General features: G+C 40.4%; 2 protein-coding genes across 4 annotated transcripts in view; one reads left to right on the top strand and one right to left on the bottom strand.

Moving 5' to 3' along the window:
* The window catches only part of LOC134796476 (E3 ubiquitin-protein ligase Ubr3), a 124025-nt gene that overhangs the window by 39021 nt on the left and 57657 nt on the right, over positions 1-27347 (bottom strand). The window contains exons 7-9 of the mRNA XM_063768668.1: positions 26616-27024; positions 25248-25480; positions 24700-24855 (exon numbers count right to left, since the gene is read on the bottom strand). Coding sequence (XP_063624738.1) covers positions 24700-24855; positions 25248-25480; positions 26616-27024 — 798 coding nt within the window. The remainder of the gene's footprint in view (positions 1-24699; positions 24856-25247; positions 25481-26615; positions 27025-27347) is intronic.
* On the top strand, positions 178-24209 carry LOC134796349 (uncharacterized). Of its 3 annotated transcripts, none has more exons than XM_063768504.1 (10): positions 178-761; positions 17456-17597; positions 18189-18326; positions 18510-18727; positions 19128-19220; positions 20440-20567; positions 21513-21749; positions 22076-22207; positions 22586-22755; positions 23187-24209. In XM_063768504.1, exons 1-10 carry the CDS (start codon positions 198-200, stop codon positions 23348-23350), a joined length of 1986 nt encoding a protein of 661 aa, XP_063624574.1. In that variant the 5' UTR covers positions 178-197; the 3' UTR covers positions 23351-24209. The 3 variants fall into 3 exon arrangements, with proteins under 3 accessions (XP_063624574.1, XP_063624573.1, XP_063624575.1); XM_063768503.1 differs by lacking the exon at positions 20440-20567 and adding an exon at positions 19719-19846 and having other exon boundaries at positions 179-761; XM_063768505.1 differs by lacking the exons at positions 178-761; positions 20440-20567 and adding exons at positions 14592-15112; positions 19719-19846.

Here is a 27347-nt window from a genome sequence, read left to right as displayed (position 1 = left end):
GTGATAATTGTATTTTGCTGTTTGCGCACGAGTGCCACAAGTGTATTGCATCGTTTTACGGAATCACAATGTTCATTCATGGAGCTCCACTAGCAAAAGATAGAAAAGTAATAATGGTATTTTAGTTGATTTTGCGTTGGCCACCCCACGGCCTCGATCGTCATTCGTCTCGGGCCAGTGCGCTCGCGTCCTCCGCTATGGCCACACTCTCGCGCACGCTTATAGCGCTGCTCGCGCTCGGCGCGTGCGCCGCACTCATAGACGACGCGCTGGACGTCATACGATTAGGAAAAGAAATCGGCGAAGAAGTGATAAACTCATGGGATATAGTCGGGAAGTCCTTTAACGCGTCAGGTGGTGTCGAGTTGCCGATAATTAAGAGAAAAGAGAGGGTTATTTTATCGAAGTTAGCTCAGGTTTCGCGCGCGATACAGAGGTTAGAATTGGGGGTGGAGAAGACGGCTGCTGTCGCTGAGCTGTTAGCTAAGAACGGTGGCAGAGGGGCGCGATTAGAACTCCGCTTGCACGAGATGGCGGATCTTTTAAGTAGGGTATCATCAGCTAATAGACAGATGAGGGAATACGTGAGCATTCAACAGGAGTTGGAGCCGAGTACGCTGCAGGACTTCGCGGAGTGGTGCGTGTCGCACGACCCCGGAGCGCTGCCGGGGTTGCTGGAGCGAGTGCATTCGCTGGTCGTGCCGCCGCATACGCATCTGCTCGGCCGGGGGATCATGCAGCTCGTCTTGGATGATATACAGGTTTGTCATTAAAATATTGTCGATACAATAAACTGGTAAAAGTAGTATAAGCTAAATAAGAGACTGTGTTAAGATGACAATCGTAATAGTAAAAACGACAATCGAAAAGCAAAAATGTATCGGGATGATAGATGCTACAAAAAGTGACGTGATCATGACCATACTTATTAAGTTTAGTTTGGCGTTTTCTATCAACAATTGTCGTTTGGCTAGGCCCCTAAGGCCCTATAGGTTCGTAAATTCGTAATCAAGGCGTCGTTTAAAATAGCGTTAAAATAAGTGGTGAAATAGATAGGAGACAATAGAAACCGGTAGGTCGGTGACAGTGATAATGATAACGTATAATAAATTCAAATTAACGGCAACTGAGTTTACATAAACTGCCCGCGTTGACATAGCGATCGGATGGTAGGTAAATAGTTATTATTAATTTACATGTCATGATATTTTACAGGAACCGTTATGCATAATGTCCATATCAATGTAATTTCTTTAATACATACATACATACATATAATCACGCCTATTTCCCGGAGGGGTAGGCAGAGACCACGGATTTCCACTTGCTACGATCCTGACATACCTCTTTCGCTTCCTTCTCTTTCATAACATTCCTCATACACGCTCGCCGGTTTAGGGTGCTCTTGACCTGGCCTTTCTTCAGGATTTGTCCGATCTGATCAGAGAAAGTCCGCCGAGGTCTACCCTTTATTTATTTAATGTCTTTCTATATTATATATATAAGTAGCAAAGTTTTTACCAATATGTTGTTTTCGGTAAAAACACGACATTCCTCGCATTGTGGTGCGACGCCGGATGGCGCGCGACAAACTTCCAATTGTAGAGTAAACAAACAAAATCTCTGCGAAGACAATGCAGAGTTTTACTTGCATTCCTTTGCACTCGAGAGCAATGCAAGTGGGTAACTGGGTAATTTCCTACCTATTTTGTACTTTGTCACAGTGACAATAGTATGAGGTTTCTAGCGACTTTCATATTGATTGTCACTGTGTCACCTAAACCTCACATAAGTAGAATGAAGTCTAAAAATAGCATGTTCATTCAAGAATTTGATATGCTGATATTCTATTAGTGCAATTGTGGTGCAATTAACTAAAGACACATTAATTTATTACGGAGTTGAATAATTGTGAGAGGGATTTGCCTACACTCATACACTGTAGGCTCACAATGCTCATTTTATAACTGTCAGGGTTCTTGGAAATAAATACACAATGCCCTTTTTGCTTACAACGTGCAACGTATCAAGACTATCAAGTTATCATAATACTATGTCATTCTTCTAAACATTACAAACGGTCTTTGTTTGTTACACGATTTTATCTAAAACAAACTTTATTACCCGCGGTGCATTCGGGTTATAACAGGAAATATACGTTGGAAAGGAATATCTTTGAAATGGCATGAACAATTTAACCGGATACTTAGTATTTAAGTACTCTCACTGCGGCGGTTGGCTGCACCGACACGACACCAGATTACATAAGAAAATGTCGCAAACGAAACCAAAACTTGTTCAAGACCTTGAGTACCATTCGAACTTAAACAATCACAACTTGATTTGATATTACACGCAGTGCATTTCACGCACCAATATATGAACGAGCGAAGTGCACTGCGAGTTGTATCAAGTCAATATCAAACTGGGAAGATTGGGATATTTTTATGATATGGGAGGCAAACGTGCAGACGTATCGCAGTGATTACCGTCGCCCCTGACACCCGCAACACCAGAGGGGTCGTAAGTGCGTAGTCGGCCCTTAAGATGGAAGTATGCTCTTTTCTTGAAGTTACGGCCCAATTCGAACTTTAAGATACGTCAATTAATAGATCTAGAAACGATATGGATTAGATATGTCAGTGTCCAATGTGACGTTTCTTCAAACAAAAATTTTCAATTTTGACACTGACACATCTAATCTATATCGTTTCTAGATCTATTAATTGACGTATCTTAAAGTTCGAATCGGGCAGTTAGGTATAAAGTTTTAATACTCTCTTATAACCTCACAAGTTGAGCTGAGGGTGTTACTGGTGTTAGTGACACAGCCCAAACATAAAAACTTTCTTAAACATGTGCTTTAAGATTTTTATATCCACAGGATAGTAATATTTATTACGGAACTAATGGTCGAAAACCGTTTCTGTTCTATATTTATAAGCAATAAAGCTAAAAGGACTATGATTTTATGTTACAAACTTATCTGGTACACATTACTGATATCTCAATTTTACCGTTAGGGGTCATCCATTAATTGCATCACACGTTTAGGGGGAGGGAGGGGGTCAAGAAAATGTGACATGTTGTGACAAGGGGGAGGGGGGAGTCATAAACTTTGTGACGTCACTTTAACTTCATCATTAACCGAAAATGTATTTAAATTATTTTATTCGCTATACAGTTAAATAACAAGTTTTTGAAACGATAACCGTTTTTATTCGTTTAATTTTATTTCTTAATCAGTTTTGGGTTATAAAATTACTAATATTTCTTTTGTCAAAAATATTTTGATAAAATATTAAATAAATATTTGCCGATTTCGTTGAAGAAATGTGACGTCACACCAGGGGGGAGGGGTTTGCCAAATGTGACCAAGTGTGACAAGGAGGGGGGGAGGGGTAAAAAAACCTAGAAATTCGTGTGACGTAATTAATGGATGACCCCTTACACATACATAAGGTTTACTGAAAATATGCAGTTAAACGCTCTAAAGGATATTTCAAGAATTTTAACAATGACAAGAGAGTTATCATCATTACCCTATTTCCCTTCCCCGCTATCACAGAGTGTTTTGCAATTAACACATTCAAAATTATACTTCCTTAAAAACGCCCCTTCACTACGATTTATTTTGTACTCTTAGCTAAACGGAATATGGTTTAAATTTCCTTGTTTGTGTTGATAGGTGACAAAGGTGACTTCCTTAAAAAATCGTAAATCGTAATCTTCACGTAAATTTAGACTCTTTGTCCAAAGGAGTATGTTTAAAATGTCTTTGTTTTTACACTGTAAGGTGACATTAGCAGGCTTGAGCGCGAACGGGATCAATGAGTCAATGCGTGTAACTGTGCGTGCGCATGAGTCACGGGTCAAACAACTTGCTTTATTGGTTGGATGCTGCGCCTGCGACGCTCAATCGGGCTCTATAGCAGTATAGCCAATATGAGATTGGAAGTCACAATCACTTTCATAATTCTATACTCATTTTCAAAACCTTGGCAGGCTGTACAAACCGGTCAGGCGTTTTTGAAAACCTGGGGGCCTGACAATCGTTTGCGCCGTTGCGAACGAAATCACTCTTCCATATTAGTGCGATAGAGAGAGAGAGGCGTATCGGTCACTATGGCGCAAATGATTGGCATCTTAGCTAGGCCCCCTGTTAAGAAATGTATTATTATTTCATGAACACTGTCTAGTACCTAGCATAATTATTTTAGATTTAAGACTATTGCTGTGCCCTACCAGGGCCCATGTGAAACTTACTTTTACCATGTAACACCAAATGTAACCATGGATGCAATAAATAAACTGATAAACTGGTATTGATCCGAATAAACTACGGCCCGTGAAACTTTTGGCCAGCGAGCGGGAAAGCAAAAATCCATATAACCCGGCTCTCGGCAGAAATGCCAGAAATCAGAACACCTCTGGCTTGGGTCAAAAAGATTGGAGACCCTTAAACTAAAGATAATCAGAAAATAAATTTACATTTAAAGTTAAATATGTAATAAAACTCAGGTAACTTTTTAGATATCCGTACCCAAAGGGTAAAAACGGGACCCTATTACTAAGACTCCGCTGTCCGTCTGTCTGTCACCAGGCCGTATCCCATGAACCGTGATACCGTTGAAATTTTCACCGATGATGTATTTCTGTTGCCGAAATCTATCAGGAGCGCTGGTGGCCTAGCGGTAAGAGCGTGCGACTTTCAATCCGGAGGTCGCGGGTTCAAACCCCGGCTCGTAACAATGAGTTTTTCGGAACTTATGTACGAAATATCGTTTGATATTTGGGCCATTCCATCTGAAATCGACAAATAGGGTGCGCCGTGTGATTTTTAATATGAATAAAAAAAATTGACAACTATCGTTATGGTGTCCGAAAACATAAGCCACCACCATTTTATTTTTTTTATCTTTTAAATTTAGAGTAGTGCCCATTCGAATAAAAAAATCGGGTCAAATTCCTGCGTGTACATAATGTGCTCTAACTTTTGATGTAGAATAGGTAACCAAATAATTCTTTCTTTATTTGATTAGGTATGAAATGGGGATTTAATATTGTATAACAAAAGTTAGCTAAACTAACTACAAACAAAATGGTGGCCATCTAAAATGTTCACGCTTTCGGTCCATTTTTACGATTTTCAAACATTTTCTATGGCTACCCTATTGCACATCAAGAGTTACTTTTTTCTAAAATATAATGTCCTTGCCCTTCTTAAGCTGGTAAATAAATTTCAGCATCACAGAATAATATCTTCAATTAGAAAAGTAGTTGTGAAAATTGAGAATTTCGAAAAATGGTCAACTTTGACCCTTAAAAACCCATGTGGCGGAAAAAATAAAAATCTGAAATATTCTGAAAATATAGTCTATTTCCTCGTTAATTACAAACACTTAGTATTATTCTGTTACTTTCACTCATTTGGGAAATATGATTTTTTTTTAACTGCTAACTATTTGACTTATATTTAATGTTTTTCTTTCAAAAGTTGCCATAAATAGAAGACTTTCTAAAGTATAATTTGTCATTATATGAATACAATTATTGTATGAGGTTAGCAGCTAATGATTTAATGTGTAGATCACGTCAAAATAAGCACCTTTTATTGAAAAAACTTTTCTCTAAAATAAAAAATGGCCGAGTTAGACGCCTCCAAAGATTGAAGTTTTTAAAAGGAGCTGGGACTTGGAAATTTTTCATCGAGAGTGGTGTCATTATGACATTTTATATTTTAAATGATTGTAACGTATAGAACACGTCAAAATAGGCTACTTTTACTTGGAATCCTTTTTTCTAAAATTGAAAATGGCGGAGATCGAGAGTTTTACATAACACTCTTTTAAGGCAGGTACGACGACGAGGGAAGCGAGGAGGAGTGTTAGGTACAACTGCGGCCTTACAGCGCGCGAGCCGAGCGAGCGAAGCGAGCGTGCCGCGGCGTCTGCCGGCGAAGCGCCAGAACCGACTTTTTTATAATAATACATTTTTACAAGTCCCAGCTCCCTTTAAAAACATCAATCTTTGGTCGCGTCTAACTCGGCAATTTTAGATAGTTTATTAAGAAAAAAGTGATTATTTCATCAAAATCTTGTAAATTATTCTGTTTTTAAAACCCCTGTTTTTTTCATATTCTCAAAAAAAATCTAAGTCCCAGAAACGGCCCCCCTTTGGTACAGTCTGACCGGCATCTCTATTTAAATTTGAACCTAATTTTGTTCTGTTAGAATTTTGAATTTATATAATATTTCTACTCAGAATCAGTAGCTTTCTCCATTCTCACTGAGAAAAAATATCCCCAAGTTTTTGGTGCATTTGTATGAAATTTTGGGGACACCTTTTTAGGGTTCCGTACCCAAAGGGTAAAACGGGACCCTATTACTAAGACTTCGCTGTCCGTCCGTCCGTCCGTCTGTCACCAGGCTGTATCTCACGAACCGTGATAGCTAAACAGTTGAAATTTTCACAGATGATGTATTTCTGTTGCCGCTATAACAACAAATACTAAAAACAGAATAAAATAAAGATTTAAATGGGGCTCCCATACAACAAACGTGATTTTTGACCAAAGTTAAGCAACGTCGGGAGTGGTCAGTACTTGGATGGGTGACCGTTTTTTTTTTGCATTATGGTACGGAACCCTTCGTGCGCGAGTCCGACTCGCACTTGCCCGGTTTTTTCTCGTATTAACGCCATGCAATATTTTGGGACATGTAAGTTATGCTTAATGATATAATGATACATTTGACTAAATAATACTTGGTAAAATGAAACTTGTCCAAGTAATTATTTGCTAAACAATAACTTGCCAAAAAAGACTATTGCTAACTGAATAATTGCGATAAGTTGTTTTGCCAAACATTTTTTTGGGAAATGATAATTTGGGAAACATAGTTTGGGATGTGATACTTTGGGAATCGTTTTTGGCCCATTCGTTAGTAAACCGAATGGGCACTGCTCGGAAATTAAAAATAAAAAAAAATAAACGGTGGTGGTGTAACACTTCTAGTACCTATTTTAAATCCTCAATTTTTTTTAATTAAATCAAAAATCATGCGCCACAGTTTTTATTCCAAATTTGTCGATTTCAGATGGAATGGCCCATTTACCAGTTTCTTTTCGGTGAAGGAAAACATCGTGTGGAAACCGGACTAATCCCAATAAGGCCTAGTTTCCCCTCTGGGTTGGAAGGTCAGATGGCAGTCGCTTTCGTAAAAACCAGTGCCTACGTCAAATCATGGGATTAGTTGTCAAGCGGACCCCAGGCTCCCATGAGCCGTGGCAAAATGCCGGGACAACGCAAGGAAGAAGAAGATGTACATATTTCTTCATATTTCTTTTTTGCTATAGCGGCAACCCGCTATAGCATTAACAAATATTAAAAACATAATAATCAATATTTAAGTGGGGCTCCCATACAACAAACGTGATTCTTTTGCCGTTTTTAGGGTTCCGTACCCAAATGGTAAAACGGGAGCCTATTACTAAGACTCCGCTGTCCGTCCGTCCGTCCGTCTGTCACCAGGCTGTATCTCGTGATCTGTGATAGCTACACCGCTGAAATTTTCACAGATGATGTATTTCTGTTGCCGCTATAACAACAAATACTAAAAACAGAATAAAATAAAGATCTAAGTGGGGCTCCCATACAACAAACGTTATTTTTGACCGAAGTTAAGCAACGTCGGGCGGGGTCAGTACTTGGATGGGTGACCGTTTTTTTGAGTAATGGTACGGAACCCTTCGTGCACAAGTCCGACTCGCACTTGGCCGGTTTTTATTTACATCTGACATTTGATTGATTTGACAGAACTCCTACTTGTGACTACTCGTAGCAGAGTTTAGGAAAGGTAAACTTGATGTCCAAGCCAATGAGTCACCCGTGTCAATACTCATCGCTTTCAACAAACAACGTCGTACCTACAGTTTCCCCATTAGATGTAGTCCGACACTGTTGCTACTGAGAATGCATAAGGGATCATGATTGTCGTCAATACTAGTTATAGTAGTTATTTAAGCGCTGGAGTCTTTTCTAAATGGGAGTTGTATCGGCAGTTTTGGCAGTACATTTCACAATATGAAGTACCTACCCTCTAGCTATGCATATTCCTTGAGCTAAAGTTTATTACTCATCAAAATACGTTCAGAAGTGAAAATGTAACAGACATGAGTCTCCTTCGAGCAACACGGAAGGGAGGCGGCATTCGCACTATTTCCCCTCTGCCGAGGTACAAGATTAGCGCGTCAATCTAATCTAGCGCGGGTAATAAAACTAGTTGCACTTGGATTTTTCACTAGACCGAGTCCAGACGCGCGCGTGAACACTGCTGCACAAAAATGCCTGTTTGCTCGGTTTTTTGTTATAAAAAGAGGTCGGGGACATCAAATTTACAAAAAGAAAGTGTTACACTTCACATGTAATATTTTTTTTACATATCATACGTTTAATTACATTCAAACACAATTATTATATTTTAGTCTCATGTAATTGTTGGATTTATCGATTTTGCTCGCTCAGTACAAATTGCGGATCGGTCGAGCGACAAATCCGACTTCTCATCTCTCAGAATACAATAACATACTTCAACGAAAATGTGTTAGTGTGCGTGTTGTGACACTTGTCACTCGTCCGTACACAAAAACAGATCGAGGTTTGCAAGATTTGTCTTTGACGTGTGTCATTTTCTATGTATTTGTGTCGTCATTACAGATTGGATTTTGTATGTAAGTGTGTGAGAAGTGCGACTGTGTGCACCTTTCCCCCCGCGAAAAATGGCAGAAAGATTTGTACGGTGAGATATCGCTTGGGCCCCTCCCTTCCGATGTGTCGGAAGCCGGTGTTGCTCGAAGTGAGTCTCATTTAAAATATTTCAATGAATTCCTTGATACCATTGAAATATCACGCCAACGTCTTGAAATGGATCCAATATTGACTGCTCGCGTGAATCATATGCTGACCATTCAATGGCCGTGACCTGTCAATATTATAACTCTGTACAAGAGTACAGTTAGTTGCCAATGACAGATTGAATGCGCGACATGTAGCGGAAGCCAGGGTGTAACGCACTGACGCTGATAGTGATAACGGTTAGTCGATTAAAATTCGTTCTTATTGACACCAAAAATTACTAACTAGACTTATATCGAGTGTGCTCGAAAACAATACAAAAGGTAATCACGGTTCATATCCCGGTCGATATAAGTCTAGAGAAACTAACCGTGAATCATTCAAAACTGTTAAAAATTACTTAAGTACTTACACTTAAATGTCGACTGACTGTTCTATTGTTTTAATTTGCCAAAATTAACAATGTGCGTACCATCGTTTACACACTTAATTAACAACAATCGTAAAGCTTATTGTAAAGAGATAATCTACGAATGGTCATTTAACCCTTTGAACGCGTGTCGCGGGCGGGCGGCGCGTTATTGTGAACCTAGTCGGAATGCACAAAGGTTGATATGGGGCTGTAGCCGCGCGCGGCGCGTCAGTTGACGTCTTTGGAGATCGAATGGTTAAGTGCTGTTGTCAATACCTATCAGGCCCTGAACTCTGTACTCTACTGTCTTAAAGTCTGTGACTAACAACCAGTCAAGTCCACGCATTGTATTGTATATTTTGCGTGTGAAGGCCATATTAGTGGACATTGTGTACCTCAGCGGGTATGATTCTCCGAATTCAATGGTTACGACGGAAATGAGCAAAATAGGTGTCCGTCTGTACGCTATCTGTGTTATCAGAGTGCAAATTTGAGAGAGGCGTCCTTAGTAGGCGACAAACACCTAATGTTAGGTGTTATTACGGGACTAATAGGAACTTTTGTAGAATAATAAATAAATCTTTATTTAGAAAAAAATATAAATAATAAAGAAACAAAAATAAGTAATTGAAGCCCCGATGACCGAACTCCGTCCAATCGAGGAATTTGTTCAGTGAACCTATTATCTTTAACAGAAAAGTATGTCGCATTTCTGATGGTAAAAAGTGGAAGTCTTTTGAATCGATGCCAATCTTTTTATTCTTAAATCATTTCCTTCCTGTAGGAAACGGCCTAATCATGATCTTTTCTGTTTGATGTTTAATAAAGCTAGTATATATTGGTACATTATTTAATCGCTAGCTAATGACGTGCAACGCACAGGCATAAAAGCTGAAACCTTTCCTGTGTATAATTGCTCCTAGTTGCCAGATACCGACTCATATGAAGGCTAAACTTTTTTTATACAATACAAGCATGCCTTGCCTACAAAAACCTAGTCTTCACAAAAAGTGCTCGAAAAAATTACGTTAGTCACTGAGAGAGAGCATAATGAGTGTTGAAATTCGTGGTACTGGCACCGAAAAAAAAATTTAGAGATGCTAATTTAAAGGATTTTTTTTATGAGCAGGCTAAGTGTAATTTTTGTGAAGTTAATCGAACTTGCATGGAACAACACGTAAAACTTCTGACAAAATAGCCAGAGGGTGCATTTTTTTTAAAGTACATATTTAGAATCTACTACTTTGAAAAATATCGGTCTATAATAACGAATCGTAGTTTTGACGGGACAATCGAGCCCAAAACATTCTACAAGAAGCGGGTATTTATAGGGTTCTCAAGGGTCGGCAACGCTTAAGTGGCTCCTGTGATGTTGCTTGTGTCGCATAAAAAAACCACATGCACCTATTATACAACCTTTCATTTTACCGTAGTCGGTAAACTAGGAAACAACACGCTTAATTCCAGGAAGCTTGATAAGTGATATCAACGGACCGAAGTCACCATCCGCACGTATACAGTATTCTAATAACAACACATGTTCATTATTCCCCATTAATAGACCTTACCTCTTTGCAATAAGGCCTAAGAACAGTCAGCCAGCATTGCCATTGATGGTGTATCGGTTAGCCACGTAAAGTTAATAAAGATGATTATAATAATGGCTAAACGTGGAAACGGGACGATTTTCACCGGTCCTGAATACCCACGTGTTAATTACGAACATGCATGTGGCCCACATTCCTAAGTGCAATTGGTGCAGTTGTGATACAATTGGCATAGAATGCACAGACCATACTTTGTACAGAGTATGAACCCTGGTGCAAGTTCTCTATTATGACTTGGTTGCACCACCACGGCACCGTTAAAACGTTTGCTAAATTTTACTGAAAGGTCAATGTGGGGAAGACCGGCACATAAAATGTATTGCTGGGAAGACCGTCATAGGGCACTAAGGTACATCAGAACTTTCGTATTTGTAAAGGTACCATCGCCCACACTGTTAACTGTACATCGGTGGACCTTATGTCTTTAGTAATAAGGTCCACCGATGTACAGTTAGGAGTGTTGCTGTTGGTACTTCGCTCAGACACAGTCAGAAAAGAACAGCTTCGCTCCTTCTGCTCCACCGACCTTCCGTAAGTGGAGTACATAACGCAAGAGAGAAAAGCGACGAAAGAGCTTGTAGACGGTCTTTTCCACATTGACCTCATGGGAATTTTCATAGGTCACCGTCTGCATTATTTTATAGGCGTTTCAAATGTTATTATAAATATAAATTGTAGTTTGCAACGGTACATTTTACGTTGAGTTAAGCACATTGATACCAAAAGGATTATTTGAACAGATGTTCGACATGTGTGACTTTAGCATTCAGAAAAAATGTCACAACAAAAATAACTTTAACACAAGAACAGAATATAAAAAGCATCAAAACTGAAATGGGGTTAGGGATTCATTTCAATTCAATATTCAGCCTATTTTTTAGGGATCCCTGGAAAACCCTTGAAGCAAATTGATTAAATGAATTGGATAGAGGGATTCTTTAAATAATAGCCATAATGCCCACCCACCGTCTGGGTCTGGGTTAAGACAAGTCCCTGCGTTCTGCGTTTGCTATTTTGGAAATCATTGGACCCATCAACCCTTGAGGAGGAAGGGGGGATGAAATTTACAATGGAATTGCTGATTATATAGGTACAACCGAAGTCGCAGGCAGAAGCTAGTTATATCTCAGGTTAAAAAGCAGGGTCAAGAACAATTAAAAAAATTATTTGCCCATTCGCTGTTCCCAGAAGTTCAATTAAACAAAAACAATAATACCTAAATATCACGACATATTGCGCGGGAGCGTGTCCGCCGTCAGCTGACGAGTTCGTTTATATTACAAACATCTACATACATCTACTACAAACGAAACCCATCTTTATTAAAACTGCATAAGAATATAGATAGCCGCATTATGTCGAGTGTACGTGAAATAATGAAGCACATAATACGGGTGCTATTGCAATCGCTCCCCGAGTGCAAGTCACAGGAGAACCATTATAAATGCATTCTCATATCATACAGAGTTATTACCAAGCCAAAACTCATAGCTTCCCTGGTTGACCTGAGCGTTTGACTCAATAGCGTTTGGGAATATATGAGCAGTAGGCCGGCGTCCGCTTTGTAGATGTAATCGGTGCATTGCAATAAAAGCTGTATTGTTATTGTGATAAATATCAAGGAGGGTGCAAGCTGTGATTGGTGCGTTAACAGCATTATGCGGGCCAGTGGTGTTGTGTCGAGCGTGTCGATGTTGATGTCGATACGGACGGGTGAAGCTGATATAGAAATTTTGTAATCGATCGCATGTTTGAGGTAGTCGTGTTTTAATATAACAAGCTAACACCACATTGTTGTAATTTTTGTTCTTCGGTACCTAATTCTGCATAGGCATTCGTTAAAATTCACATTTACATAATTACCTACCTATCTAATAAATAATAATTATGTATTTTTTGTAATTTAATTCGTAAAATTCTAAGTGTATCTAAAAGCACCCTCGTGGCTAAGGGCGTGTTCCATCTGTCCAATATCTTGGTCCAATGTGTATTTTGCATCTCACATCTTGCTTAATGAGAGAGTGAGAGGCAATTCACAGGACAAAGAAATTGGACAGGTGGAATTCCACCCTATTATGCAGAGTAAAAAAATGACACTCAGCCGTTCAAGCAAATATACATTTAGGTATTTAATATAAAATCTACTAGTAGTCATTAAATAAATGCCATTATTCCATTCAACAAGACTATTACCGACTTAGATAAGTCATAGATAGGGCTTGCAATATCGGATGGTTTCCAATTCCGGAACTGATTTTCGATATTGGATTCCAATTCCGGGATTCCGGAACTGGTTCCGGAATTAGGGTTTATCATATTTTAATTAGATTTTTTAGTAAAAAACAACAAAAAATGTGAAATTCTGATACTTTACGTTTATTAAAGTACGTTTTATTTTCCCACCTTATTAAAATGGTTACTTTTATTCACTTCTATGATACGGGGTATTTATTTGGGGAAACTATAGATGCTAGCAAAGACATATGTAACTTCGTATAAGACGAATAAAGTCTAAGGAAAAAAACGTGCCTCAGAATTCAAGTAAAAGTCATTCTCGAATAGATGCCGCACAGACCTTTAGCCTATCCTCGGCTAGATGGCGTGACGACACCGTTTCATATTTAACAATTTTAACACATAGATATCAGTGAATGAACATGGATCAAAATGATATAAAAATAATCAAATAATTTATCCATATATATACGTTTTTTGATAACTTTATACGTTTTCATTTTGAGTTTTAGTCGTGTGTCGATAGATGGCAGTAAATTTACTGTGACTACAAAATTTACAATGACAGGACCCCTCTATACTATCTATTCTTTTTGATGCTAGCAAACCTTTCGATGCATAATTTTATAAAATAGTTAAATGTAATAGCTTCCTACTCTTCCTAACCAAGTAGGTAGTGGTGTTGTTTAAGAAGTTGAAGGTCTAAGTTTGGCTTTTTCCTTCCTAGTTCCTAATTATGATTCAGAATATCACATATTATGTGCTTCTACAGGATTCGAAATCGTTAATAGAGAAAACCTCTCTCTCTCTGAATTCAAGATAAAAAGTCCAAATATATTTAAATTTCAATTCTACAAATTCGCTTATGTAAGATTCAGATTATTCTGACTATTATAAGCAAGTAAATCGCTCTGCCTTATTGTATTTTTATTTTTTTATTATGAGCCCATATTGTCCCACTGCTTTAGCAAACGGAAAAGTAAAATATACCTATACTATAGTTCACTGAATGACTAAGAAGCACTTAATAACTACAAGAAACACCCGTACAGTGTAGTTTCTTAACAAATTTTAATAACAAACGTATTAAAACCTACAAAAAGTACTTAAATCCAATTCCGGAATTTTCGATATTGAGTGGTATCAATTCCGGAATTGTAATATCGGAAAAATTGTCCGAGATTCCGGAATTTCGAAATTCCGGAATTCCGGAATGCAAGCCCTACATAGATACCAGTAAATACTATTTGCAAGTATGGCTGACTGTACTCTAAAAGCCCGATAAAAAACATGACTGAGTTTACTCTTAAACTTAAATATGCAATAAAATATTATGTTGCCACAATTAACGTATCAAGGTCCGATTCTGACGTTTCAACACAGCTGGCTGTTTTACTTGTTTGTAAATTCGCACGTGCATTTAATTGAAACTGGTATATAAAGTCGATAAGTAAACGTCTCGTCCCTACCGGCGGTCCCCACTCGGTCGCGCGGTCCCCTCGCCAGTGCTCGCCGGTCTCTCGACGGCGACGGTCGACCATGCGGCTCCTAACTCTATCGTTACTCGTAGCCCTCGCGCTGGGCGACCTGTCCCCTGTAGACCACATCCGAGACAATTTCTACAAGCTTGAGAAGGAGCTATGGACGAACGCGACGAATCCTGAATGGATAAACGCGGGTTTGGGAGCAGATATAGAAGTGACAAAGGCGTTCTCGTCGTTCCACGATCGATTCTCGGCTGTGCCGATGCCGCCGCGGCCGCATGTGGACTCCTGGCCGTGGATGAAAGCCACGGAGAAGCTGGGAGTAGTCGACAATCTTTATAAGAACTTCATGGAGTTTGTGAAGCGGCAGGCGGTGCCGGGAGCGGTGCCGTCCCCGGTCAGAGAGTGGTTGGACTTGGCGGAGGTGATACTGCGGGACCCAAAGTTGTCAGTAGCTGATGCGGTCCAGCGGCTGGACGAGCTTATCGAGCACGGGGACATGTTCCGGTCCACCTTGCAGGTACAAATGCATCAGGGATCTAAAACGTGTATTTTTTTCCAGAAACGTGTTAATGTTAATAAAACTTAAGGACAAAGCAGCTCCTTTGGAACTTCTAAAGTTCGGAACTGTTAGCCTCAAATTCCTATCAGATGATCATACAATTTTTCCACCAAAAGCAAAAACTCCAATAAACAAGACACAAACACAAAGCCTTTTCGGTTAAAAATACAAGTGTACGTGCAAATTCCATTCGATAATTGTTATAATCAGCACAGGAAGACGTAAGCCGAGCTCACGTTAGCAATAACATTAGCGACGGAATCTGAAACCATTAAACCACTGACACGACCAACTTATACAATTGTGTTTACGATTGTCGCTGCGATTTTGGTCTCATCGTTCGTAAACATTGATAAATAAGCCTTGGGATTGCTAGTACAATGCCAGTGGCTACTTGATGGTCTGAGAGCGTAAATGGAGTTAATTTGCTCTATTAAGAACGCGATGGATTTCATTACATTTAGGCTCAGTGAGGACTTTCTTGGTGAAACCTCACAATGGTTAGCTTTATCTAGCAAAGTCATAATTTTTCTTAATACGTCAAAATTATAAGGCATGTTGAAGAAGATCATTCTTATCAAAGTATCAATCACAAGATAACCCTCATTAGTAGGTATCCAACTCTCAATGTTTATTTCTATTATCTTCTTAGAATGTTATTATTATGTTATGAATATAAAAACATAATCGAATAACTTCCACAGCTTATACTTAATAATATTGTTCTGTAATAAAACAAATAACACATCCCAGTGAGCGTATAGGAAAAACACCATAGGAAAATAAATCTAGCCATTTCTTTACATAAATATATGTAATGAACAAAGAAACATCATCCCGCGCGGCATTTGTTTAAACTGTCTGTACTAACATTTAACTTGAACATTGGTGGACCGTATGTCTTCACAATAAGGTTTACGAATTATCAGTTAACAGTGCAAACGATGGTACAGTCAGCGTCGTATAGTAGGTAGCATCCAAAGTATTCAAATATGTAGTTCGATACGCCATACAAATTATTTGGTGTACCGAACTACATATTTGAATACTTTGGATGCTACCTACTATATGACGCTGACTGTACAAAGAAAGAAATGGAAAAGTGCCCATAAGAAGATCTTAACACCTTGTAATAAGGGTGTAGACTGATCAATTACATACTGTATTTCCACAATCTGTACAAGTTGGTCATTCTGATCCGCTCGACGGACAAAGGATTTGCCAAGGACGGGGGAACAATAAACTGATTAACATTTCGCTGAAAAATACTTGCAAATGTGGTCACGGTATCTAATAACACTCTACAAATTGTCATTTATGAAACCATGATGCTGATCAGTTTGCCTTGCTGTGTAAGGCACGGTTTGAGCAAAAGGATAATCTTACTTACTTCCAAATTGTGTTGATTAGTCATTAAAGTATCTTATTTAGTGGATTAAACACGTCCGTTTAAATTAAACCTAAATATTGAAACCTACTTTCAGAAACCGTTATTGTGTTTTAATAATAATAATCTGCCTTGTTTAGTATTATTGTTAGATGTGGAAATAACACGCAGACACAAATCAAGGCGTCAGCAACACAGCATTACACACGGAAACAAACGAATCATGTCACTAACCTTTACTGAGAACTTTTCTACATATTCGCACTGACAACTTTCCGAAAATGGCTCCTAACGCCTTATAAAACGGTCGTTTACTGTATAAACTAACGCGACAGGCTAAACAGTCGGATTGCGCGACACATTTACATAAGATATGCGATACCTACAGCTAACTGTGAGTTATATTTTTGCTAAACAATTTTTTATTTCCTGCTTTGAAAACTTAATGATATCTAACTAAAGTATAACTTCCTCCATAATAGGAACAGTTCATTCAACTAAATCCAACAATTGGGGCGCACGTAGAAAGTTCATAAGAATGAATCACAAATGCATCAATCATAGCAATAGCACAGCATTTTCTCCAAGTAGTTAATAAACTAATCACGACGTAGACGGTCATAATTTCGGAATTATAGTGCAGTTTAGATTTTAATTTCTACTGTCAAAATCTGTTTCTACATAGTGAAACATTTTATTAAGAGACAAAAATGCTTCCCCACTAGAGATTCTTCCACGGATGGTTCAGCAACCCTGCAATATAAGGCTTAGACTGTCTGAGAACTCACATGTAAGTTTAATTACTTGCCGGCTACTGAGGTACCCAATTCAACCGATCGGTCAAATACCGCAATCTAACTAAAATCGCATGCAAGTCGTAAAATTCACCGTCTAAATATAGATCACATCTACAGGAACAGAGCCAGGACCTGTGCGAGCTGCAGATGTCGCCGCACCAGCTCATCTACGACATGTACAACACCATTGCCCTCACGGAGATCAAGGGCTACGCCATGATGCAGTTCTCCTGGATCCTGCTCAAGATCTACGGGAAAGGTAATAAAGGCTGCTGAAGACAATTTGAGCTGGATATATACATATATATATATGGAATAGGATATCTCCTTTTTCCCTCCCTATCTATCTAAATTTAAGAGTGAAGAGAAGACTGAACGCGCGAATGTCATGAGTGAAGTGCTGTTATAACCCATCGTGTTTAAATTCTGTCGTGTGATATTCTGACTAAAGCATTACAGGAACCGGGTCATATGTCCTTCTGCTCCTCTGCTGCCAATACGCACATCAAGTGTAATAACCGATTATCACTTTGTAGAATCACGTCGTTGATTCCAACTACATTGTAAACTCGATATACAACTGAGGAGTGACTCGTAGAGAACGCATCAACCTTGAACCTGGCGCTTCCCGCGCAGTGTTGCGACATGTCCTCTGACAGTAGCGAACGACATCACTAGCACGCGCAGCGGAAAAGCGAGACGGATAGTGCACTGAACCTACCTCATTGTGAATTATGTTGTCCTGATTATGTGCAGTATGGGAAACGAAATGGGTTAAGCGAGGCTCTGGCTACGATGCATATTGAGTGACTAAAATCAAAACTAACGAATTAAAATACAAACGTTACAGGTAACTATACAGAGGAAGCCAGCCTGACGCGACAACGCTACGCCGAACGGACGGAGAAGACAGCAGCCGCCGCCAAAGCAGCACTCGCTATGTCCAAACGAGGGGTCTACCGGTGTGACCCTGCCCAGCACAAAGAAGGTAAACACAATTATCCTCAAGGCTTTCCAAAACGCCACACGATGTTCTACTTTAAAATGCAATTTTGAAAGTCCAATTTATCTCGCGAGTTTCACTAACAGACCGCGAGCAACGAAGAAGGGTATATTAATATATAATCAATCCCAATACCAACTAAACTCATCAAATGTTCGCATATTCCAGGTGAAACCTTCGCGCAAGTAACTCGCCTACTCCAGGGCTACATCGAGAACGAAGTGGACATGAACACTGACGGAACGTGTCGGGACAACTGCGCGTACTATTCGTTAGCGGAGCGCAAAGGCTGCTTTAAAGAGCTGTACTGCGCGAAGCAGAGGCCGTGCAACGGGAGGATTCTTAACTGCCAGTATATTGACTCGGATATGTGGGTCTGTCCTGCGGTAAGTCACAAGATCCCTCTTTGCAGAAACTTCAAGTGACATTCGTCACGATTCCTTGATGCTTCCGATCTTCTTGCATCCAATCATACCTAGTACTGCCGCATTAGGTCAACCTATATGGCTATATCATAATATACGAGTACATGTGTTTATTATGATCTAGCGAACTACTATATACTGGCATTGTTCTCATCAATATAGATGACGAAGGAAGATTTTTTAAAGAATTGCAAAACAACTCATCTAAGAGTCATAACAACAACGATAAGACTTCATATTTACGTAACTTAACAATTGCATTTCTGCACAACTATTACGTTAGAAGTAGGCTCATGTATATTAAAACATTCCTAGAATCGTAGGTACAGCTACAGCAGTGAGCGTTGATTTATGTTTTCAGGGTCGGAACAGCAACCGGCGGTACGAGTGGATCGAGTACGAAAACGGGCGGACCCTCGGCCGAGCCGGCAAGTGCACGCTGGGAACCACCAAGGTTAGATCGATTTAGAGGGGTCAAATATATCTATACATTTATCGCCTTATTAGCAATGTAATAAGGTGCAAATGTGTGAATATATATTTGAACGTGCCTATAAATAATTGACGCTCAATGATTCGTCTCGTCTCGCTTATTGGCACGAATGTTTGTTCAAGTAGGCAAAATGCGAATAAAGGTTATTGGAGCAAACGTTGTTGGTCATACCAGTTTATTTGTTTGGCTTATCTACTTGACCCGGGTGTAAAACGGGGTCGACAGATTACAAAATAAACTGCGATGTCGAGTAAATCTGAAGAGTTATATTCAACGCTACTATTATACGCAGTTAATTAGATTTACAGCGAAACTATTTCCTCAACCAGGTACATAACTCCGTGAATATAAATGAACCATAAACGTGAACTCAGCACAAAGTTTAACCAGAAATTGTCAGGCGAATTGCAACTTTAATGCTTCGGTTTAGAGGCTAGTTTTGACAGCGCAGCCTTCCAGGTGGACTCGTGGTGGCGCTGGCTGTTCTGGCACTGCTCGTACTGCATGTGCCTGTGCGACGAGAACACCCAGGAGTCGGATCGTTACTTCAGCCTCATCGACGCCACGTCCGACGTCAAGAACAACAAGTTAGTCCCGGATGGGACGCCCGCACATCTTATACACCCATAGTTGATCTCGGTTGCTAAATCGTGATTGCGCTCGCATGTTGAAAGTTTTGTATAGCTGCGTCTATGAGATATTATTATGTCGAAAATAACGTATTAGACTTCATGAACTTCTAAATTTTCATTTGTCACCAGATACTGTGAATTCGTTTCACGGTCAAAAGCGTACCAGAAAGTTAGCGTTTTTTTTGTATTTAACATTTTTATAAAACTTTTCAAAAGTTACAGGAATGAACACGCCTATACGGCTCTAGCAAAAAAATTAGTAACAAGTACTAATAACATAAAATTAGTAATAGGTAGTCTTATCCTAAAAAAACTTTTGAGCCTCTCGCCTTTTAGCCGTTGAGTACCGTGTTCGCATTATCAGTGTCAAGTGGCAATTGTCCAGGTCAAATAGGGGCATGATTGGGCCGTCTTTAGCGATCGAAGTTCAGCAGCGGTATTGCCTGAAGAAAATATAGAAGCGACCACTGAAGTCTATATGTTGAAAGTTTTCAATTTGGAGGGGTCCCAAGTCAGTAAACAGCCTCTAACTGTAATTTTTCTTGAAGGTGGACTCTTGGTGGCGCTGGAACCTCCAGCACTGCTCGTACTGCATGTGTCTATGCGAGGACCCGGCGTCGGAGGCCGAGCGCGTCTTCAGCTTAAGGGAGGCCGTGACGGACTTACAGAAGAACAAGTCAGTCGAGGCTCTGTGACGCTTTCGGTTGCCAGTATTCAAGTATTACTGACGAGATCCATTTCAGTTATAAATATTGTTCTCATTATTTAGATAACTTACAATAGTATATTTCATTGTGAAGTTCACTTTTTAACACATGAACTACAAAAGTAGACAATGCGAAACTAACTACGGGAAAGATGCTCATACATCAGAAAACGCTATAAGACATGAATAATCATGTGTAGATAGATGTGTGCTTCTTGAATAGATACACGTATAACTGTAATACAGTCTATCTAAGCTAACTCTGCCCAGATTTTGCCGTGACAAAGTGTGTGCTATGAACGTCATACGTTTATGGTAGAACTCCCACACTCTGTTGCTTGATCGAGGAGTTAGCTTGGTCCGACTAACTATTGAACCAAGTTTAGTAAACAATCAGTCAGTTTATGTAATACTTGAATACGATGAGGACCATCTGACAGAAGCCAGATTTTCCATTGGGGCAGCACACGGCTTCCAGCGCACCAGCCGAGGGTGTATCGCTAGTTCGGGCAGTTCCTTGTTGCTTTGGGTTCAGCTTTGGGTCTAATGTTCTTTACTAATGGCATGAGATGTGCGGGTGTCTTAGTTTAGATATAATTAAGTTAGAAATTAAGTTCGGTAACATAAGATTATTATTGGGTAACATACATTCATACTTATAAGTGGTTTAGTAGTAAAGAGATCATGTTGATCTTACTCATCTGATTAAATAAGTAAAATCATACTGAAAAAGGTTCGTAGCTGAATTTTATGATCTTCAACCACTGACTAAAATGATATTACAACTGTCGCATTTGGTTTTAGAACGAGCTACTAGAACTTTATTTTATCTAGGAACAAATCTAAATCCTGCTGAAATCGAATCGATCGCAGAACCGGCAGAATCAATTGTAATTAGTATTTAAAATGTTCCAGGGTAGTAACAGGACTGCGTATTGTGAAGCTCGGCAGAGTATTCCACCTTCAAATCAGCGAGGGCGTGCTGGGTGAACGAGGGGCTGTAACTCCCAGTGGATGGGTGCCGGTGGTCAAGTTCGACCCCGCGGATGTAGGCGTGGCTGAGACGGATTATCACACGTTGACCTACGAGCAGCGAGCGATCGATCTGGACGAACTGGACTCGCCCAAGGGCCACGTGTTGACTGGAGTCAGGTCAGTAACAACATTGGAACAGTGTGACATTAGATGATAGTGACATGACATCGGCGAGGCAAGATTCAACTACCACGCCATGTGAGGAGTTTGGTGTTCATTTGAGGTAAGGACAATGACAATTAAATCTGTAATTAATGCCAATTCTATTAATAAGGATGGACAGGAAAATGGTAAGAAAAGCGCGGCGCAATACGAGAGTATACTCACTAGGCAGCCATACAGATAGTTTTTGAACGTTTATCTAACTTATCTTCACTGGCCTATCTATTTACCTTAGCAGTAAAATCTATCAAAAATCTAACTATCAATATAAAATATTCCAGGTGGCGAATGATCGGTGCGCACCTACACTTCGAGATCCGATCAACACCTTTCAACTACACCACTGGTCGCCTCGCACCCGATAGGAGCCAATGGATCAGCAATGACAACACAGAGGGCGCGGAACAACCAAGGTCGGTCACATTACCCTTTGCATAATGTTCACATCACACTTCTGAAATTATGATAATTATGTATTGGATCGTTCGCCGCGTCAACACGATGATAGCACTAATTATTTTTATATAGTCACGACTAGCTGTCATTACATACTCCATCCCGCGTAATGCGTTAGGCATTTTCAATATAAAATAATAATTCATACTGTGACGATACTAATGATTGCCAATAAAACAAGGATCAATCTATCCACTTCAGCTTGATAAAGGTCTAACGATTAAAACGAGAATTTCCAGAAAGCTTTTGAAACTCTACACTGTTCCTATACCGAATAAATTTCAAGACACTAAAAACAGAACTCCATATCCTAACGCATAAAATGTAAATTCCAGGAAACGCCTAGAGTTGTACAAACCAGACGTTCCGACGCGCAGCGCGGCGCCCATGCCAGTGGACTCGACGCACGACCAGTACGTCGAGTTTGTGAACTCGGACTTTGAGGCGGACGCCGCTCAGACGACGGTGCCGTTCCTGGACGTGCAGCCCGTCGAGCCCATGAAGGGTGAGATCACAATGAATCTATCTATCCATTAAACTAGTGTCAGAAGCTGTCTTTCATCACGTTTAAGCTAAGAAAGCCTGGCGAAAGATTGAAAGGCGAATGTGTTTAGAACGCAATGTTCAGTGAAAGCATGTTTTTTTTTATTATCATCACTTCACAAATAATGAGACCCTTTCGATGACTAATATTTGTATATACCCATAACATCAGATATGCTGCTAAGTTAGGGAAATTTTTCAGATAGGTAATAAGTAGTCGTAGGTGATATTCTTACCATTTAACCGACAATTTTACTTTATAAATTTTTCATAATTGGAATTTTGGACTTCAAATTGACCTTTTTCTGTACAATACTATTTCTATAGAAGATGGTACGGTCAGCTAAGGCAGTAAGATAGCCGATACGAGATATAGGTAATCATGTGTTTCAGGCGCGTCGCTCGCGAGCGGAGCGGGCATCGTGCACCGCGGGCAGCGCGGCTCGGGCGGGTTCGTGAGCGTGAAGCTGTTCACGTACGACTACAGCCGGCACGTGCGCGCCGACCCGCCGCCCCAGCACGAGCCCGACTTCGTGCCGCTGCCCGTTGTCAATTAGATAGGGTATACCTTGTGAGCTACAGAGGATGCATAAGTGTACAACCTACAGTCGGACCGACCTAACTTTGCATGCCATTTGCAATGACAAAGTGTGGAATGTCATCATTAATTAAATCTAATCTATCTAATCTCAAAAAAATGTGTAATTTCTATGAAAATAATATGTTTATGATTACAACTCCTAACTTTGTTGTATTCAAATCGGTGCAAAGTTAGATTAGACTGACTATATGATGGCTTGAAGTGAGACCGTACGCTTAAGTCCAGTTTAACATGTTGTCACAAATATTTGCGAATTTTGTATCCTATCTAACACAAAACGCCATTTTGAGCGCGAAAGAATTGGCGATGAATTTATTTTTTATTTAATTTCGATATCTAACGTATGACTGAATGCACTTAGGCGTCCTCTGCTATGAAAATTGAATTTAGTTGTAATCTAAGTAATTAGGACGAGTGCGGCCAGGGGCCCCGGAAGATACTTGGTCCCTCAGGTACTTAACCTCTAGATCTAGAGTGATCAGATTTAAGACTTTGTACGCTTCGTTTTCAAGGTTTACATCACTTTTTGTAAGCATTTTTTTGTCAGAGCACTTGAGGGGTATAATGTACATTTGGAATGTTACATAGGGATGTGTAAAAACGATAACAAGATAAATAATATAACCGTAGATTAATGAAAAACAACCGCTTAGTAAAAATCATGGTCACGGCACCAAAGTGTAACGAAGACGTTTTTTTATAAGTGTACATGTAGCATCAAGTTATCTTCCGAGAGCTTCTGTGCTGTGGGAACTGTACTCATGATTGTAATGTAAGGTTTTGATAGTAATAAATACTTCTTAATTAAAGTTTAAGATTCGTTTCATTTGACGCAAAAATCGATACGGAATCATTTAATGTGATGCCTACATAATAGAGTAGATTTATAAAAAAGTATCCGATATTGTTTTCATTTGAAGTAAGTCAAATAATAATTTTCCATTAATGTGACCGTGTTTATGCAAGCTTTAATATGAATGCCAATTTATTGCCACATACAGTATCGATGTGTTCCGATTTAAATACTCGTTTTTTTTATCTAGTCAACATGTAATAACTAAAATTACTTGACACAGCGACCTCTCTCGATCTAGTGAAACATAACGAATGTAACGTTTCACAAAAGCTGGTTCAAGACTTATTCATCTCGAAAGTAAATAGTATCAGTCGTCCGGAATGATTTTATGAACCCTTCATATTTTTTGACCCGCGGACTACGGCCTCCGCTTCCGTTTCGCGGGCCGGATTGTATGAAACTTGGCTCTTTTTGATAGCCGTAGTTTGGAGAGTTGTGAAGACACTGACCTGGACCCGGAGCGGGTGGTGAGCCAGCAAGGCCAGCACTCTTGGCGGGGGGAGCACGTCCGCCGCCGACACGCCGAGCGTGCGCACGCAGCTGCACAGGAACGCGGCCAGGTAGCGGTGCAGCGGGAAGTGGAACGACGCGTGCATGGTGCCGGCCTAACGGTAAAAGATTCACTATTAAAATGTGCGTAAAGAAACTACTATAACATGAATGTTTTAAGTAGACGATCTTAACGCGAAGCAGCGCGGTGTGGGAGAAACAAACAAAACGTTGATACTTACGGAGGAGTCTAATCTGACCAAACTACACTCGATGCGTGGGTCACGCGGCGTGAAGGGTAGCGGGTGCGATCAGTTGGACTTTTACGACGAATATAACGCAGCAGGGCAATCTGCGCGCACTTACAAAGCCACCGCGCCGCGCCGCAACGCGTTGACTTCACGTGTCATCACGCAGCTTCGTGGTTGCTTCAAGATTTTTCATCGACGACACATAAAAAAACTGCAGTATATCAGAATCGGGCAGTAACAAGGGGATAACTACTGACCTGGAGCGCTCTCGGAGTGGTGCACTGCATCTCGTCGAGCCACTCTTGCAGACAATTAGCCGCCGCGGCGACTATCCTCTTAGCCAGAGGAGCGTGTTGCGGACTCGTCAGGTGAGACAGGACGGACCACATGGGATACGCGGCCGCTTCTAGTTCGCACGAGAAGGCGGCGTAGTAGGAGGACGGCTCGAACTCGATGTGGCCGTCTGTTTCGCGGACGTTTACGTTCATTCCTGGGGGAAAAACGTGATTAGTTACAGAGCGATATGGCCTGATATAATTATAGCCCATTGGCTAAAATGCCATTGCATTTTTCATATCTCTTCGCGTATGCCATGTCATCATTAGCAGCATCACCTGTTGCAAATGATTGTTGCAGTGTCGGGTAGGATAAAGTTGAATGTTGCAGGGCGGTTGATCGCAAGTGGCAACGTCTCACGTCTGCGATGACTGTGAAGTCCTATACCAGATATGAATCACAAATATGATGAGAGTCCGGAGGAGAAGGTCTGTCAGTGCGGAGTCTTTTTTTTGCCTAAGATTCTTCAACCAGTCTTTGTCAAGTTTTCGTACAGTTCTACACCCGCTTAACAATTAACTGGACGCAGGTGGCGCGCGAACTACTGCTCGCGGTGCCCGGCACCGAGCGGCATGATCAAAATGTATTGACTTGAATGAAATTTAAATATTTCTCCTTTTTGAATGCAACTGTTTTGGAGGAATGTTGCGGATGCAGATTTTTTGACATCCGCGGATGCAGATATTTAAAGGCTCACATCCGCGAATGCGGATGTCAAAATTAAGTACTTAAAACGTCAAAAATTACATTTTAGTAATTTTTATTAAAAAAAAACGATACGTTTAGTATTTGAGCAAGAATATAGCTGCGTCATTTTCAATAAACAGCAACTTGGTCGATTTTTCTGGATCTAGACGATTTCATTTTAGGTAATGACGAAATTACCGAGCACTTGCGCCGCCGCTAAGACGTATCTGTACCTACTTGTTCGACATAAGCATCCGCATTAAACTCTGCATCGATTTCATGCGAATGCGGATTTTGAAAATAATGCGGTAGTTCTGCGGATGCGAATATATTCGCAACATCCCTGTTTTGGACGACAGCGGCGGCCGCCCGTGGCCCCGCTCGCTTCCAGTCAGCGCCACTTGCGTCCAGTCCACTTTGGGACAAGGTTTAAAAATTGTCAATTAGGATAGACGATGGTAGATGTAGTAGACGCAGCGTTAAGCGAAAGTCTGTAAAATTTTACTTTTAAATGACTCACCCCGCAACAGAGATAAAGGAACTAGAACCATAGTACTGTATATTACTTTACGGGTCGTGGAGGGTATTCTGTACACTCTCACCTTGCAACATGGACAGGAACTGGAACCACATCTCGACGAGAGCGTCGTCCTGCAGGAACACGAGCGCCACGCTCTTGTGCGACAGCACGTTGTTGAAGTCCGACACCAGGGGCCAGTAGCAGTGCTCCTTCATCACTCTTCGTGTACAGTCTATCACTTTATGCGTGTTCTTCTCCGGATCATGGAGGGTATTCTGTACAAGAATCTTTCCCATCATCAGCTTCAAAGATAAAACCATGACGTGTAGGAGATGTAGCTGTTGGACGCAGCGTAGGGCGAGGGCCTCGTTGGAGAAGAGTTGGACGGACATGTGCACGACGCGGTTGGAGAGCATGTCGGGGTCGCCGGCCGCCTCCAGCACCAGCGGGATGCGCGCGTAGTGCATCACGAACGTGCGGGTCAGGTGCTCCTGGAACAAATATCATTGGTCAATGTCTGCGATTTTTCTACCCTAGATTTAGAGAGGCTAGCTAGATTATGTGTTCAATCTACTAATAAACAAAATAGTAATTAAGAGGGAGGGCACCATGTGACGCCGTTGACGACAGTTTTATGACCATGGCGCTCTGCCGTCAATCCGCCTATTTCGTACGGATCTAGTTTTTAGAAATTCAGTGCGTACAATCTTGCAACACGACTTTACACGACTACGTATGAGCCAGATTTCTTCTGACTTGGATTTACAAAAAACTATGAAACCGTAGATTGAAAGTTTAAACTTATCAAGTGGCT

Source organism: Cydia splendana, chromosome 13, assembly GCF_910591565.1.
Source record: "Cydia splendana chromosome 13, ilCydSple1.2, whole genome shotgun sequence".
Taxonomy (NCBI): Eukaryota; Metazoa; Arthropoda; class Insecta; order Lepidoptera; family Tortricidae; genus Cydia; species Cydia splendana.
Note: the sequence above shows the minus strand (reverse complement) of the source record. Positions and strands in the feature narration are given on the sequence as shown.